Source organism: Protopterus annectens, chromosome 1.part1 (assembly GCF_019279795.1).
Source record: "Protopterus annectens isolate FY-2018-M chromosome 1.part1, PAN1.0, whole genome shotgun sequence".
In the NCBI taxonomy this organism is placed as follows: Eukaryota; Metazoa; Chordata; order Ceratodontiformes; family Protopteridae; genus Protopterus; species Protopterus annectens.
Window position 1 is genome coordinate 991,815,242 of NC_056726.1, and position 18,130 is coordinate 991,833,371.

Sequence of the window (18,130 nt, forward strand, 5' to 3'; positions counted from 1 at the left end):
CATAATCCTTCTCTTTGCTGGATGCCCTTGTTTCCTTTTGCCAACTTCCTGTGTCTCTGTCCTGCAGCATTCCATGCAGGAGGATTGCTTTCAGCTCTCCTTGGTGCTTGAACATTCAGTGAATGTGTTCACTCTGCAGACAGTGGGCATTCATGTCACCAATGTCAAGATTGGCCACATTTAAAATGGGTGCTTAAATGTGGTTCACCTTGCAGTGACTGTGATGGTGCAGGGGTATAAACCATTTTGCTAATACTGTCCTGGGGGTTGTTGGGAAGAATCTGAATTTACCTCTTCTCTTTTCTTTCCCTGTCCCTATGAGTTGATATCAAACTGCTGGAGTTTAGTATCCATCTAACTTTCTTTTGTTCCTTTTCTTCCCTGAGTATATTGTCTGCTACAAATATGTTAATTCTCAGTTTCAGGAATGTCCAAACTTAGCCAGTTTAACAGACCTTTTTAATTTTCTCTTGTAGCAAACCCTCTACAAAAGCTGCTGACAACTTGCTGGCTGCTCCGTCTTTTATAGGTGCTGGATGTCCAGAAAAGGCTTCAAGCACATGCTACAAATACACATCAATAGATTCATTTTCTGCACAATAGCTTTGATTCTTGCCCAATTAGGGGTTGGGGGTATACGTTTTTCAATGACTTTTAGCAAGTTATTTTTGGCAGCTAGAAATCCATCTGTAGTTTAGGATGTAACCTCTTGTATACAATTTTTTCCACATTTTTCTGAAAATATTAAGGTGTGTAGAGCTCTCAAGTCTTCAATAGTTGGATTTTTGTAATTGTACATGTCCTCCTAAGATCTTTGCATATTTATCTGAATGTGTCTGAATAGGAGGGAGAGACTCGACAATTGTTTGAAAATCCACTGCAGTCCATGGACATGCTACCCTTATGGTAAGTTTAACCTCGCCATCTCTAGCTGCTGCTGGATTTGATATTTTTACAAGGAGTGCATGTGTGTAAGAAATATATCAAACAATATGTGGAAGAATCAGAATCTGTTTCTCCCTCTGTATTTTATTTGGCAGGGGGTGTCCATTGATATTTCTCTCCGTCTGTCAGCAGCAGCAGCCAACTTTTTCCCATTTTCTACATGGGGTTTTGGTGTTGTCAACTGTCACCATGTCAGTATATTTGGTGCTACTCTCATGCTTTCTTCAACACTCGTGCCTGACTGTTGCAGGTCTCCTGTTACACAATCCATCCATTTCGTTGTTGGACACTGTTGTTTCCTCTTACCGTCTTCCTGTCTGTCCCAAATCATCTTCACCAGATTGTTTTATGCTTTTCTGCAATTACCCAGACCATTGTAATCTGTTCTTTTACCTTTTCTGCAATTGGAAATACTTTGGCTTCTACTCTTGTGTCCTCATTTCTTCATCTGTCCCACAGTGTGCATCCTACCACCTGTCTCAGGAACTTCATCACCTCTAGCTTCCTTATTTGCTGTGTCTTTACTGCCCAGATTTCTGTACCATACAATACTGCTGGTTCTACCACTGATTTGTAGATCTTAACTTTTCAGCGTCTTTGGCTTTCTTCTGTCACATACTACACCTTGACACTCTGTGCCAGTTGGCTGTAGCCTCTGTGATTCTAGCTTTGTTCTTCTCATTCAGACTTCCTTTCTTCTCAACCACCCCTTCCAGATATTTTGCAACTGTTAACCGGTTCCACTATTTTTCCTTAAATCTCGGCTTCGTCTGAACTCCACCATTTGCTGCCATTACCACTGCCTTATCTGTGCTTAGTTCCATCCCATGTGCCTTCCGTTTTGCACTCCTTTTTCCTATCCTTTCCTGATGTTCGTGTTCAGTCGGTCTTTAATGCCACATCATCTGTGTACAGCAACTTTGTTGATCTGTCCCCTCCGACCTGTTTGCTAATGTAGACCATCATCAGTATGGCCAGTAGTGGGCTTAGAGCTGAAACCTGATGCACACCCACTCCCACTGGAAACCCTTTTGTGAGGCTGAACAGTATTTGTACCTCAGCCATTGGGTCCTTGTACATAGCTTGCACTAATTCTACCAAGGTTTCTGGGACTTTGAACCACTGCAAGACTGCCCAAATCGTCTTTTTTGGAACATTTTCATATGCTTTTTTCCATGTCTAGGAATGCCCAGACGGACTCTTTCTTCATAGCAAGCATCTTAACTGTCTGTCTCACTGCAGACATTGCATCAGTTGTGCTGCATCCTGATTGGAGTCCAAACTACTCTTTTCTCATCTTGCTTTCTTCTACTCCTGGGTATTTGTTAGTCAGTCATCCTCTTCAGAACTTTCATATAATGTAACAGGAGTTTGATACCTGTGTTCAGCCCGCAGTTGTGAGTGTCCCCTTTGTTCTTGAACACTGGCACTAGTATGCTTATTCTCCAGTCATCTGTGATATGTCTTTCTCTTCACAATACTATGAGTACCCACTGGAGCCATTTTTCCCCAACTCACCCAGCATCATTTTCCTATCTGCTGTGATCTCGTTTGAGCTTGCTGCTTTCCCTGACTTAAATTTCTTTAGTGATGTTCTTTATGGTGGGCTCCTCCTCTTCTCTCATAGTCTGTGTCTGGGGCAGTATAGCTTCTGTGGGGGTTTCCTCATTCAGAAGCTGCTGAAAGTACTCCTTCCATCTGCCTTTGATGTCCTATAGACTGGTGAGCAGGTTGCTGCTACCATCCCTTATGAAGTGTCTGACTATCTTTTTATCTTTCTGTCTGTACCGTGCAACCTGATAGTTTTTGTGCCATCTACTGACTTACTTTCTAGAAGCTGATAAAGTGCCTCTGATGCCTTGTTCTTTGCTATTACAACTCCTTACTTAGTTTCTCTCCCCCTCTCTCCTTTTTCTGAAACTGAACCATGTGATGGCTACTTTCAAGCCATTTGCCAGACAGAAGTCTGGAGTGGCTTCTCCTTTACTCCTGTTGCCTCTCACCCACATGGACCAAGGCAGTCCTTCTATCCTGGTCTGTCTGTCCCGATATATGCATTTAACTCCCCCATTATTAACACCAATTCATGTTGTCCTGCTTTATCTAGTAGGTCCTGCAACTGCTGACTGAATGCACTCTTTTCCTCACTATCACAACCCTGCTGCGTGGCATAGGCTGATGTTATTAATACAGCCCCATCATTAAGGTGGAATCTGATTGCCAGGAGTCGGTCATTCATTTTGATGACATCTCTCACTGTCTTCTGAAGCCTTTCCCTCACCACATTTCCCACAATTTCTAGCCTATCCTTCTGATTAGTAGACTATGAATCCCAAGGTATGTGGCTGTGCTGCAGTGTCTTTCCATCTTGTCTCCTGGAGCCGTAGGATGTCCAGCCTCCTTACCATTATGTCAGACACTTCCAAGCTGCATCCTCTCAGTGAACCTCCACAGAGTATAGCAATTCTTGGTTCATGCCTCTTCATCACTGGAAATCAGAAATTTGGTAGCGATCTGCCTAATCTTTTTCAGTGTTATTTTTTTGTTGAACTTTTATTAGGGAATCTTTTTTTAATTTTCCAACATACTTGGCACTAGTTCCATGTTTTGTTTGTGACACATTTGTTTTCCTTTAGCTGTTTGCATTAACATTTGATCTGAGTGTCACTGTTGATGGAATCCCGTGTTCTAAATCAACCTACCCGGGAGGCTTAGAAGTGCTGGAAGTAACTTGGGTTATATTTGGGGAAGTGGTAGTTGTGTGTGCCACATTTATCTCCATCAGATGGAGATAAAAGTATCGGCTTCTTAAAGCACAGGTGGGTCATAAGGTGGAGGGGGTGCAAAAGGCAGTGGAGGCTAGTCATTGTCTGATGGTTCTGGCTGTGTAATTGGCAACCTCTCTCATTGTCTTGGATATATATCCCAAGAATGTGATTTCTCATTGGGCATTTTTTAATGAGTTCATTTTTCTTTTTAGCTGCCTGCAGCTGTGACTAACTTAAAAACTTTTAACTACAGACTCTTTTCCTTGTTTGTAGCTGCTTCTTGCCAGTCATTAAATACTGGTCAACAAGAAGCTGGTATCTTATCTTCTTGTTTCAGTTTATTTTTTAGATTTTCTAAAATGTTCTAATCAAAAGTACCCCTTTCCATAAGCTGTAAAGTTCTGTCATTTTTAGTGAGTTCTGGCAATTTTTACCATGTAACTATAGCTGTCTCTTCCATATTAATTAAACATGTACCTGCCTGTAGCCCCAACACCTGTACTGGTGCCCATGACTAAATCCCACTCTCATACCAAAGGGATAGTTATGTGACTATAATTATAAAAAATGAGCAAGCACAGGAATCTGTCTAGTTAAAAACTCACCACTGCAAGTGTTGAGGAAAAAAATATATAAAAAAGCAACAAGTGGGCTTAAAACTTTGTTGATGAGCTCAGTGATAGTTGTTGTATCTTTTGGCTTTTCCCGGTTAGGGGTCGCCACAGCAGAACTCCGGTCTGCTAATGATCGGCAGTAGATTTTTACGTACCGAGTTGCCAGCTGTGACGCACAACCTCCAATGAAGGTTCGCCCATTCACACACGTCTCCACACAGAAGACGCTTTAGCTGAGAATCGAACAGGACAACATCTTACTGTGAGACGACAACGCTACCGCAGTACCACCAACAGTAATTTCCAAAAATCATGAAACCTGGGTAGTGTTCCAAAGCAACAGACCTTTATTGGTCACAGATTAGTGATCTTCAGTCACAAAAAATCAGAAATATTTTAAGAATGTTAAACATGTCGGCTTTTATATACTTGAAAAGGTATTGTTTTAATTTTAAACTGGCCAATTCAATGCAAACAGTATAAACAGGGCCGCAAAAGTGCATTTTAGGAAAAGTGCCCATACCCACACACTACTACTGATTAGATCAAACTAAATCCTAGTTAAGGAAAACACTACCCATCTATTTGTGACCCACATTCCAAATTCAGGTGTTAAGAAAATCATAAAGTACACACACAAATACTTTTAACTAAAATCACATTTACCTAATGCAGCAGTCTTTTTCAGGTCTGTAACAAGAACTAAAATCAAGAAACCCACAGCTAACCATAAACCTAATCTAACTAGAACAGTACAAGTATAAAAATACATCTGTCTTCTGTCTAGTAATGTATAGTAAATATCCATCCATGTGTATTAATGTGCATAAAAAAACTAATTTAACAGCTTAGAAAAAAATGTCAGTGCTTTTGCAAAAAAAAAAAAAAACTGCCATGACAGTTTCCATGTTTACAACCTCAAAACACGTTTATACAATGAAACCTAGAAGAAAAAAACATACAAACAACGTACCCAAAACACTAGTCTTGGGCAACTCTGTAGTCAGGCACACTGATGTCCCACTCACAGGCTAAACAAGCAGAAAATTACAGTCCCCTGCTTATCTGGTGCCAGGATCTGCCACATAACACACGCACTCGGGTCACTCCACAAGTACAAATACAACTCTGTCATTGTCCATGTTGGAGTGAATCATGATGTACCTCCGTGGACTATATGAAAAGAGACATGGAGGAGCTCTCAGATCTTAAAGCCCAGGCAGGTGTGACCCTAGCCCTGAGAAGCATCCTGCCATCACCCAGAATGATACCACAGTACAAGGACAAAATGATTGACTTCAACAATTGGCTAAGCTTCTGGTGTCATTTTAAGGGGATCTAGCATCTGTCTGCCTGGGATGACATGGTTAACAGACCACGGTGCTTTGCCAGAGATGGCCTGCACCTGTCGCCCCTGGGATTCCGGATGCTGGCTAAGGCTCTTGCCACCCGTATAGTGCCTTTTTTAGGCAAGGTTCAAATGGCAAAATTACCACCGTAACGGGTACAAGCAAGCAAAATCTGAGGGTAATGCTACTCGGTGCTAGAAGTCTAAACCTCAAAATGCACTCACTCGAGGCACTCCTCAAAATGAAGAACATCGACATCTGTGCAGTGACAGAGACCTGGTTCAAGGCTCCAGAGAGCACCCCAGCAATACCAAGCTACAATTCATACCACGCCTTTCGGCCACCTAACCTGGACCGAAACACTAAAGGCAGAAGCGTATCCATATTCACCAAGGATATCCACGCCTCCAGGATAGTTGCCCAACATAATGCATCCGAGATTCTCCAGCTGCAACTTGCACAAGGCAAGACTGCAATCCAAATTGTAGCTTCCTACAGATCCCCCACCATGACCCATGATTCCCCCTCCACTTTTCTTAACATACTGGAAAGTATTAAGGTACAACCAAATACCCTAAAACTGGGCGACTTCAACTACCCCACCATTACTACTACTAAACTACTCCTGTACCAACACATTTGCTCAACGATTTTTGGAATTCATAAATTCCAACGCCTTGGATCAGCAAATCCATACCCCCACCAGGGGCGCCAGTATCCTAGACCTGGTCATTACCAACATGGGCGACTGATGCTCCACACCAGAGGCCAGTTACTCGTTGGTCAGTTCAGACCATAAGCTAATTACCCTAGACATCCACATCCCGCCCCCACCCCCCATTAATGTAACCACCATAAAAAAACTTCTCCAAAGCCAACTTCATGCTTCTCAAGACAGAAGTGGCAAACTTCACAACACCCATGTAGACAGAAAGTAGAAGTACGACTGAATCTTACACCAAAGCAATGTGCCATCCCAAACAGAACCAAGACGCTGTCCTCCAAAAAAAAGAAGCCAATCTTTGGTGGTCCCCTGCCATAAACAAACTCTACAACAAAAGGAAAAAACTATTGCAAAAAAGAGTAAAATCCCAAGATTGGAAAAACTCCCTTGTCAGCCTCAGTAATAAGCTGAGATCCCTCAAAATCCTCCAAAGCTAGTTATGAAAACAAAATCGCCACAGATTCTAAAGACAACCACACGGCATTCTATAGTTATGTCAAGAATCTCAATGGCAACACTCAGATCTGCTCTGAGTTGCAGCACAATGGCACTAAATATACAGAACCAACTGATATTGCCAACATCCTGGCAGATAGGTTCAATGCTAACTTCACCCCCCCCCCCCCAAAGAGCTCATTTCAGTACCGGAAGAATACAGAGTCCCGGTAATCACAGCCACACAGGTAAAAAAACACACTTTCCAAAGCCAAGAATACAGCATCCATGGGACCAGACAACATCATGGGCTGTGTTCTGCATGAACTACAAAATGAATTGGCACCCCACGCAAGTACCATGTTCAGTCATATCCTCACCTCAGGCTTTGTGTCTACTGAGTGGTGCACAGCTACGGTTACCCACTCCACAAAGGGAGATCCACCACGGACCCTGAGAACTACCACCCCGTTAGCCTGATGAGCCTGATCTGCAAGGCCATGGAACGTATCATCATGGAACTTATAGGTAACCTTCAAACTCTGGACCCCACCCAGTTTGGGTACGTGAAAGGCAGCTCATGTCTCCTAAACCTGGTTGACTTCTTTGAAGCAGTCACCAGAGCCGTGGATGAGGGTAAGGTGGTTCACACAGCCTGTCTAGACCTCGCCAAGGCATTCAACACCATCCCCCACCCTGGAATCCTAGATAACTCACTAAACTGGGCATAAATCCCTATGTCACGCGATAGGTTGCCAACTGGCTCACTGACAGAACCCACACTGTGAAAGTAGCTGACTCCAAATCGGACTGCAGACCAGTGACAAGTGGAGTACACAGGGTTCATTCCTGGGTCCACTCCTGTTTAGCATCTACTTCTCTGAAGTTCAGGCCAACACAGAGGGTCTGTGGCTAACAAAGTTCGTGGACGACTGCAAACTGGGACCCATTATTGAATCCCCAAATGATGTGGACATTCTACAAAAGGGCCTCACTTGAGACAGATGCCTGGTGTCAAAGCCATGGCCTCAAGCTCAATGCCAAAAAATGCATAGTCATCCCCTTTGGGCAAAACCCTGTGCCCGTGAACTACCACATAGGCGGTAATCCACTTAAAACCAAAAGTGTGATAAGAGACCTAGGGACACAGGTGGACAGTAGTATCTCCTTTGATAACCACATTGCCACAGTAGTCAGGAAATCATCTGTGCAGCACACCTCATCACCAAAGGTTTCTCATCCAGAAAAAAAGGAGGTCATTGTTCCTCTCTCTTCATCCCTCATTGGACTGATTTTATAGAGTACAGCGCCCCATTTGGTATGTACCTCACAAGACATTTACAACAACCGGAAAGGCCACAGAAGTATCTCACAAGGGCATCACTGGCCTCAAACAGATGCCCTATGCAGACTGTCTCAAACTCCAGCTTTACTCCGCCGCATATTGCCTACTCAGAGGCGATCTCTGCCTAACATGCAAAGCCATGTCAAACCTAGAGCTGTTGGATATGCTACACTTAAAGATATCCCAATCCCTCTGAGCCACATGCCCCAGGGACCTAAACCTTGTCACCTCAGTAAATAAAACATGCTGGAGGGATAGGTTCCTGTCCCAGAGACTCCCCATACTCTGGAACAGACTGCCCATTCATATCAACAGAGTACCTCATTAGCCCTCTTTAAGAAAAATCTTGACGATTGGATGGGAAATGGGAAACTCACCCCATGGATCACTTTTGTGGCTCTGCTTGTCAGGGGCACAGGAAAATAATTTTTGGGTGGTGAAAGCCAGGGAATCTTTATAGCTAGGCTTGTATAGGCCCTAGGGTCGGTAGCCTAGTACCCACCTATGAACAAAACAAATACAGAAAACAGTGGATGAAATAAACTAGTAATGTATAAAAGTGTGCAGTTGTGTGCTTGAATGTCTACCAGTATGGTAAGTTGAGGAATTGTACCAATACTACATAATTTAATAGCATGAAAAATTGTTTTGAATTTACTGTTTAGTTTTATTGTGTCGCACCAGAGAGTTAATCAAAGCAGAACTGAGGTTAAAGTGACTAAACATATATACATTTATACACATTCAAAACATAATTTTTATTATTTAGTATATTTTTAGTACTAAAAATATTTCCTTAAACTCCCCAAAAAAGCCTTTACAGATTGTGTGGTAGCTTGCATAAATTCAATACACTCAATACAGCAATAATAAAGTCCTGGTTTTATGAATGCATTTAATTTCAGCTGCCAGCATAATTCTTTTTTTCTCCAAAGCACCACTGATTTCCCCTTCAAGCTCATCCCTCTCCACACAGTCCAGAATGATAAATTTAAAACCAGAATGTCTGGGGAGTTCTAATAAGTGTTTGGATAAGGCGTTCCTCTGGCATTTACATCTGATGTTAGAAAGATTATCCTAAATTCTCCTTTTCAGTTTATTCATAGTCTTACCCACATAAAATGCAGGGCAGTCATTGCACATGGCCCTATATAGCCTAGTAGACTAATTTCCCCTGGACAGCCTTGGGAGTACTGTCCGATTATGCAACTTGCTCTGAGTTGCACAGTAGGCAAATGAAAGTGGAATGGAATCAAGTGCTGTATTCTGGGCAAAAGAAGCAGCACAGAGCTTTACACTGCTACTGGTTCACTGAAATGTATGTCTGTATATTGAATTATGCTTGTCATCTTTGTCTTTAATAAAAGCCCCTCTTAATGATGGTGATGCACCTTTCAACTGTCCCACCTTTCAACTGTCCCTGAGTTTAGAGTGTCTGGAGTTGTGCTTCATTTTTGCCCTGTGCCTCATAATTTTACTTTTTCTGATAAAGTGAACAATGGATAACGTTATTGCCTGACAGCGAGAGGTTCCCCAGTTCAATTATCTGCTGGGGTGGCTTCTGTGTGGAGTCTGCATGTCCTGCCTGTGTTCAAGTGGGTTTCCTCTGGTTGCTCTAGTTTCATCCCGCATTCCAAAGACATGCAGCAGGTAGATTAGATACCCTAAACTGGCCATAAGTGTGTGTGTGTGTGTGTGTGTGGTATTGAAGAGCTACTGCAACAGGGCTAGCCACCTGGTGATGTAAATTTTGGCTCTAGATTGTCACTGATGAAGTGACACCCCAACCCCATGTGCAAAAATGGGGGGGGGGGTTGTGCATCGATGGAGCAATACTTTGAGCCTTTGTCCCTCCATTATTTTGGCTTTTTTCCAGAATTCATGTTCACAGAAATTGAGAGGTATGGGTGTTAGACATGTAGCATAAATCTTCTGTACCAGTTTGCTGGTAAAAGTCTTATAAACAGTCTAGCTGTGATGCAGTTAATTTTTTAAAGCTGCTAGAAAGTTCATACTGTTTTTCTTTTATTCTGGAACACTTCCAAATAACAGATAATATGCAAGCTAAGTTACTTTGAGCTGTATGTGCTACTGTTTTTCATCCTTTAATTTTGTGTAATTTTAGGGTTTGTTGATTAGAAGATGCAGTATTATCGATACTCTTCTGCAGAAGTCAGTTGCTGTTACAAGTACCTTTTGTTCAGCTACAACATAATTTTTTGGGTGAGTACCGTATTTAAATATGGTTACTTCTGCTTCTTTAGCTCAATTTTTCCCCCTGAACATAATGAGAGAGAGGGTATTCTATGAGTAGGGCATAGTCTAGCCTGCTGTGATTTTCAGTTGAAAAGGGAAAGTATTGCATTTAATTAATACGTTGCTGTGATTCAGCTTACTCAGAAATAGATGCAGAGTGCTTGGCCATGTGGCACATAGGGATGAAGCCCTGACCTACGACCCAGATGACCTAAATTCAGTTAGTGGTTCACAGGTGGGAAGGATCTAACTGGGATTGAGCAGCTTCAGCAGGCTCTGTCCCACCCTGAGGGGCAGGTGGCCTGGCTCACTCTGCTGCTGACCCCTACCAGGGTAAAAGGGACTGCAGTGTCAGCAGTACCTGTTGGATTCTGTTATGGCATCATATGGCTGCCAGTCTCCCCAGAAGGGGGTTCTGCATGACTGGCAGAAGAATCTGCTCTCTAAGACCTGACTCACTCTTCCAGGAGGATGAATGGGCTGTTAAGGGTTCTCACCCTGTTCAAAACCAAATAGGCTAAAGAGCTCATGTCCAGACCAGGAATCAGTGGGCCTGGCTGTCCTCAGAGGAATAAATGGACTGATTTGTTTACAAGTAAAGGCACTATCTAGGGGGCTGGTCCTATAGGAGCTAACAAAAAATGTCTGCAAATGGTATTTGAAGGCAGTAACAGGCATTTATTTCTTACCCAGTAGAAATACCGCACTACTGTCCGATGTTTGCCTCCTATTTTTGGTCTGCTCTGTGAAAACTGGTAGAGATGGGTGAAGGCTGCCAGCCTAGCCAGATAGCACAATTCTGTCATTTGTAAATGTGAATGTTGAACTTAAAACATTGTAGCAACATTGCCATCTGCTGTAACGAAAGCTAAGTAAAGCATTTATTGTTGGTCCTTTGGAATTAAAATTATTTCAAGTCGGCTCCAGTGTGGCTGGATGAAGGCTTCCTGCCTATTGTTTTAAGGCTAAAGTTAATGACCAGAATTTACATGTGGAATGTCATTTATTGCTCTAAGTGTAAAATAATGTAAATGCAGTTTCTGTCAGCCTGGGAGCACCAGGAAGGTATAAAAGATGATGTAATGTTTAGCAGAACTGGAGTTTCAATTTAAACAGTGAGAACCAGAGATTATTAAGCATTTTTGTCTGACTGTCCAACTCACAGCACTTCCTGTTGCTCTATGTAAGTAAGTTATTTTATAAGTGTGTTTTCTTGTAGCAATAGCTAGGAATTAGAAAGTTTAGACCAAGTGTTTTTCTGTGATGTCAGAACTGTACTACTGATTTATTTTTAGTATTTCTGTGTGATCTCTGAACTCTTATGTCTAGCACTGTGTAGTAGAAAGTATTGTCTTGTGGTTTTAATTATTTATTATTAAATATTTTAAAACATTTTAACTGTGGCTGGTTTGTGTAGAGATAATTTAAGCTCTAGAGTACATTGCATATTTGTAGAGTTTATTGTACAAAGCCACTCTAATAAGCCTTGACTGATTAGTCACACTTACCAATTGGATAATAATATTACACAGTAATAATTGGACACCCTTTTAAGGGCCTTTGGGTAGCTGATAATATTAGCGGGGTGGTGGCAGAAATTACTACCATATAGTCTGGGTAAAAGGGGCACAGCTGGAGAACCTGTGCCAGCCTTCCCCAGAAGTGTCTGCGTGGTTGTGTAAACTCTTAACTCAAAGTGTGTGTGTCAGCTACTTTGGCAGGGACTTGTGGTTTTCTGGCAAATCCATTGGGATGATTTGTGGATTAAAGTCACTAAATAATTACATACATTTTAGCTTCACACTTCATATCCTTCAGAAAATGCATGGTAACAGAAATGCTGTTCTAGCAACTTTCTAAGTTTAGAAGAGCAATATTTAAAATGCGTCCCTATTTTTGACCTTTTTCTGCATTTTGTCAGGTTTTGCCAAGATTTATTTTGCTAAGAGGTTGAGAGGTATGCTAGTACTGTAGTTTAGTTTATGATCCATGGATAATCTTGGACTGGTATCATATAGTATAGTATAGCATTGCTGAACTGTTTGCACGTTACAGATGTTTGAACTGATAAGTTCAATGAAGTTGCAAGTTAAGTTGATTAATGTACTGCTGCGTTCTTGTATAATTGAATGTTTTTCTTTGGTACTGCTTGATTTCACCATTGGATTCTGTTTTTACAGTAATATTTTAGATTTTTCATATTTTTAAGCTCCTCATAACAGTCTGTGTTCACTCATTTTGTCATTTATGCTTTTTTGCTTATAGTCCTGGTCATGACTGAAGTGGGTCTTTACACCAGCTCACATTTTTGACTAACAGAAAAATAAAATCCTCCGCTGTGGAGGTCTTTCAGAATAACTTCCTGTATTTCAGTTATCATGTTTCCTCAGTTCTTTAACACTGTCCAGTGAATTCCCATTTGCAGAGCTTGTATCTAGGCTTTTCTTAATGAGTAATGCAGTGAGCCCCACCATGTGCACATAGACGACTTATCTGGTATTTGTGTGCAGTGTCTTGCTAGAAGGTTCATCAGATGGTTGCATAGGAAATGCTCAGTTTGAGTAGTAGTCTGGTGAGGATACTGGTTTAAAACGGAGTCTTTAGGACTTATGGTTCACTTAACCCTGTGGGATTCCTTTTATGGGTGAATGTCACCATAGGCTTACTGGAAACAATTTCCTGATGTTCTTCATGTTTCACTGTTGCAGTCATTACATTTAGGTTATCTGCTTGCAGGTAGCCCTTAGTCGGCCTGATTATTTAAGTCTTGAGTCCTGCGTCGGTTGCTGTCTCATCTTCCATGACCTCAGGTTGTCAGGGGTATAAAGCATGCAGCCGACGCCATTTCATCAGTCTTTCTTGACATGCGGTGCCCGAAGCAGAAGCAGTTCGCAAGTGCCGGTTGGCCGACTCCTGAAATTTTCATTTTCGAGTTTCAGATCTGAAGTCTTGGAAAAAGCTGAGTACCCCATTGGGAATCCTTTTTCTTGCTCTAAACCGATGTCAGTAAAAGTTAACAATTATATTTCTTGTGGAAAGCAAATACCTCATAAAGATTTTCATTTGTACTGCATTCCTTGCTTAGGCCCAGACTACGACATCCCTCGCTGTCGGTTTTGTGCCTTATTCAATCCTCGGAACTATTCGTCGTTTGTTCAGTTTCGCATCTAACTATTTTGGTACTCTGTTCAATTATCCAGAAATGGCTTCAGTAAGCCATCCGACTACCGACATTCTGAAAAAATGTAAAGATAGACAGCAACAGCATAGGTACAAAGCTGCTGATGATGCTTCTGTTAAGCTAGTCGCCAGTTCGCCAGTACTCAGGTGCTTTCGCAGCCCCTAATACCCACTACTTCAGATTCGCAGGCCTCTACTGAGACCCATTCGGAGTCCGGTATGCCGCGAGATGCTTCTACGACTATGGAACCTGCGGATGTCTCTACCTTGGATGGGTCCAGAGCCGCTGTGCAGTCACCGGCTTCTGAAGGTGTATTTAGGCCTACTGACTTGCATATCAAACCAACGCCATCTTCTTCTTCAAGGCCTAAAACTCGATCCACACCTAGAAAATAGATGCCCAGACTACATGGTCAGGCCCCCGCTGCCTAAAAAACAAATGATAAGAATGGCTGAAGACCTTATTACTCTAATCAGGGGTAGCCACCCTTCTCCCTCTAAGAACTGATTTTCCTTCTGATTCTTCTGATCAGGATTCTGAAATTTCTGTTTCTTCCGATGACCAGGATTTGCCTTTATCTACCTATGAGGATTCTGATGTAGAGGACTCCATTCCCTCTGCTTCCCCTCCAGAAGATTTCTCTTTTGGTGAAACTTTGCATACTCTTAGGGAGCATTTCCGCTGGGAAAGTCAGGATTACTCTGACTCCAAAAAGAGGCTTAGGGAATTCTTACTCCTACCGCAACACAGGCCTTGAGCTATCCCTCCTGTACTAGACATTGTAGATGATGTCTTCATGGAATATAGCCTAGCCCCAGACACTTTACCTCTGGCTCCCAGGAAACCTGACAGGTATTACAGAGTACCTGACTCTCACAAGTTCCTCTTTAAGAATCCTACTGCGGATCCAGAGACCATTTCACAGGGACCCAAAGGCATTAAGGCTACTACTGCCAAAAACCCTACCCCCTCTGATAGAGATTCCAGGGCCCTGGACAGATGGGGTAAGAAGGTATACACTTCTGCTACTTTGGCCATTAGGGCCTTAAACTGCCAGTTTCATATGTTAAAGTATCAGCAGCATATTATTGGATTACATAAGCAGAAAATTGTTGATTCCTGACTGTGCTGAAAATAATTACAGGATTTAATGCATTCTGGTGAACAAGTTTGTAAACCTACTTTGCTATGTGGTTTTGATTCCTTAGAGGCATCTTGCAGGGCTGCTGTCACTGGGTCTGTACTTAAAAGGCATGCTTGGCTTAAGGAGTAATCTTTGCCAGATCATGTTAAAGCTGAATTACTGGATGCTCCCTTAAACCAAGACCTCCTGTTTGGCAACAAAGCAGAAGTAGTACTTAAAAAGATGGAGGAAAAAGCTAAATCTATGCAAACTGTTAAAGGTTTCCTACAAGTACAGCCTCCCAGATTTAGTAGGCACTGGCCTAAGAATTGGTCCTTTCCTGTCTCTTCCAGGCCTTCTCAGTCCAAACCCAGGACCAGCAAACCACCCAGGCTTCAGTCTCAAGGTACTCACAGACCTAAGCAGTGTTGGGCTCCCGCTTCCAAAGCTGGAAGTGGAGAGACCCCCACCTATAGTAAACTGTCTCAATGACTTAACCTTAAACCTTCCAAGCCCTGCTCAACTGACAGTTCCTGTAGGGGAAAGATCGCCCTGCATGCAAAAAACTGGGAACTCATTACCCAAGACAAATGGGTTCTAAATATAGTTTCCCAAGAGCACAGATTCCACTTCCACTCCTTACCAACCCAAACGGTTGGCCAGACTTGCCCCCAAATCAGTGGGCAGAGGCTCATTAACAGGTTATCAATCTTTTAAGTATCAGGGCTATTCATCCTGTCCCATAAGAGGAATGGGGACAAGATTTTTACTCAAGACTTTTCCTGGTACCCAGAAAAGACAATTCCTGGTGTTCTATCCTGGACCTGTCTATCCTAAACACCTTTTTGGTAATCCCAAAATTCAAACTGCTAACTCCTCATCAGCTGCTTCCCATGGTAGGTAAAAATGCCTGGTTGGCAACATTGGATTTAAAGGAAGCTTACCTGCACATCTCAATAAGGAAATCTTGCAGAAAATACCTACGCTTCAGAGCAGGCTACATGCACGATCAGTTCTCTGCACTGCCTTTTGACTTGTCTACTGCGCCCAGAGTATTCACAAAGTGCCTAGCTCCAGTCATTGCATTCTGCAAGCAAAGAAATATTCAAATATACCCATACCTGGACATTTGTCTAATTCAGGCAGAAAGCCAGGACATATTATTAAATCATCTGGCATTTGTAAAGAAACTGCTAACCTCACTGGGGTACACCATAAATGAAAAGAAATCTTACCTATTACCCTGCTAACAAATTGTATTCCTGGGAGCAACCTTGAATACAACTTCCCAGATGGCCTACATCACGCTAGCGAAACAGGTTTATTTGACAACCTACTTCAAACTACGGGCCACAAAGACCCAGCTGTCTGCAAGGAAAATACTGCAAGCCCTGGGGTTCATGGCCTCTTGCATTCTACTAATTCTATATGCAAGACTGCATATGAGGAAACTACAATGTTATGTAAAACGCCTATGGTGTCAACATTCTCAAGACCTGGAATCAATGATTCCCATCATTCCTTGTATAAAGACAGATTTCCTTTGGTGGGCAGAGGCCTGCCACCACAACAAGGAACTGCCATTCACTCTACACCCTGCCACCCAAACCCTAACAGGCGCATCAGACTATGCCTGGGGGGCTCACTTGGCAGGGCAGTGCATTCAGGGCAAATGGAACCCAAGTCAAATGCACCTGCATATCAATCAAACAGAAATGTTAGCTGTACAGAATTCTTCCACATTCTTCCAGGACAATTATTGGTAAAGACAGACAACACCAGTGTTATGTGGTACATAAACAAGCAGAGGGGAACCCACTCATACCCTCTCTGCAGACTAGCCATGGCTCAGTGGAACACAGCCCTGAGCTACCAAGTGCACCTACAAGCTCAATTCCTGCCAGGCAAGCTAAATACACTGGCAGATGACCTAAGCAGAAATCTCATGGACCCACACGGGTGGAAACTGGAGCCAAAGATATTCAACATTCTGGGAAACAAATGGGGGAGCCCAGCGATAGACCTGTTTGCCTCCTCTCAGATCTACCAGTTGGACACATTCTGCACAAGGACTCCCCACAGACAAGCTTGGAAAGTGGATGCCCTGTCCTTCACCTGGGAAAGCCTCTCAGTTTATGCCTTTCCCCCTCTGCCTCTCCTCTTGAAAGTGTTACTAAAGATCAAACAGGACATTACTCATTGCACCAGACTGGCCACGCCAACACTGGTACCCCCTCTTGCACAGTATGTCACTACTGGAACCATGGCACCTGCTTCAGACCCCTTCCCTACTGTCCCAGCAGGAGGGACAGATTCTACACCCACAGCCTCAAACCCTGAACCTGGCAGACTGGCTAATTACCTGAGTTCTCCTATAACATCCATCAGCAAACAAGTGCTGGATGTCTTCCTGGAGGCAAGTAGGCCTAGTACTAGGAATTCCTATGCTGAAAAGTGGAAAAGATTCTGTTCCTGGAGCCAGACTCGTGGGGGGGGGGGGGGATCACAACAGTGCCCAGTTTGCCGCATATTCTTCAATACTTAACAGAGATGCTTCACAAGGGCCTTTCCTTCTCTTCCATTAAAATTCATGCCTCAGCCATTTCAGCACATTATAATACTGAGCCAGCCCTCCTCTTCTCTCACCCCCTACTGAAACAATTCCTCAGAGGGGCCAAAAATTTAAGACCACCCAGGAGAGCTCCTACTCCTGCCTGGGACCTTAACTTTGTATTGGAAAAGCCCACTCTACCTCCTTTTGAGCCAGCTGCAACTACAGAGTTGAAATTCCTTTCTTGGAAAACAGCCTTCCTTCTAGCCATCACTTCAGCAAGAAGGGTGTCTGAATTACAGGCCCTCATGGCAGTGGAGCCTTTAATCATCTTTCATGTGGACAGGGTGTCCCTCAGGACCAATCCTTCCTTTATGCCCAAGGTGGTATCCAGTGTGGCCCTTAATCAGTCCATTCATTTGCCAACCTTCTTTTCTAATCCACAGAACAAAGAGGAATGAATACTGCACTCATTGGACGTGCACAGACAACTTAGAGTTTACTTGGACAGGACCAAGCCTCTCAGGAAATCTGAACAGCTGCCTAGTAGCCTTTGCTGCAGGGGCAGAGGGGAAGGCCATTTCAAAGCAAACCATTTCTAAGTGGATAGGTCATTACATTCTTTTCTGCTATAAGCACCATGGAAAACCTACCCCACAGGGGATAAGACCCCATTCCACCAGGGCTGCATCTACTTCTGCAGCCTTTCTCAGAGGTGTTCCTACCAGGGACGGTTCTATATCACTTCAGCAAAAACCCCTTTACCCAAATACCCATACATCGACCCCAATACCTCGAACCGCTAAAATCCCGAACACACTAAACTGCGGAAAAAAAAA

General features: G+C 43.0%; 1 protein-coding gene across 1 annotated transcript in view; it reads left to right on the forward strand.

The window, feature by feature from the left end:
- The window catches only part of TSPAN14 (tetraspanin 14), an 826,639-nt gene that overhangs the window by 169,766 nt on the left and 638,743 nt on the right, over positions 1-18,130 (forward strand). Inside the window, exon 2 of the mRNA XM_044079435.1 lies at positions 10,306-10,403. Within this exon, the coding sequence (XP_043935370.1) occupies positions 10,323-10,403 (81 nt within the window). The 5' untranslated portion in view covers positions 10,306-10,322. The remainder of the gene's footprint in view (positions 1-10,305; positions 10,404-18,130) is intronic.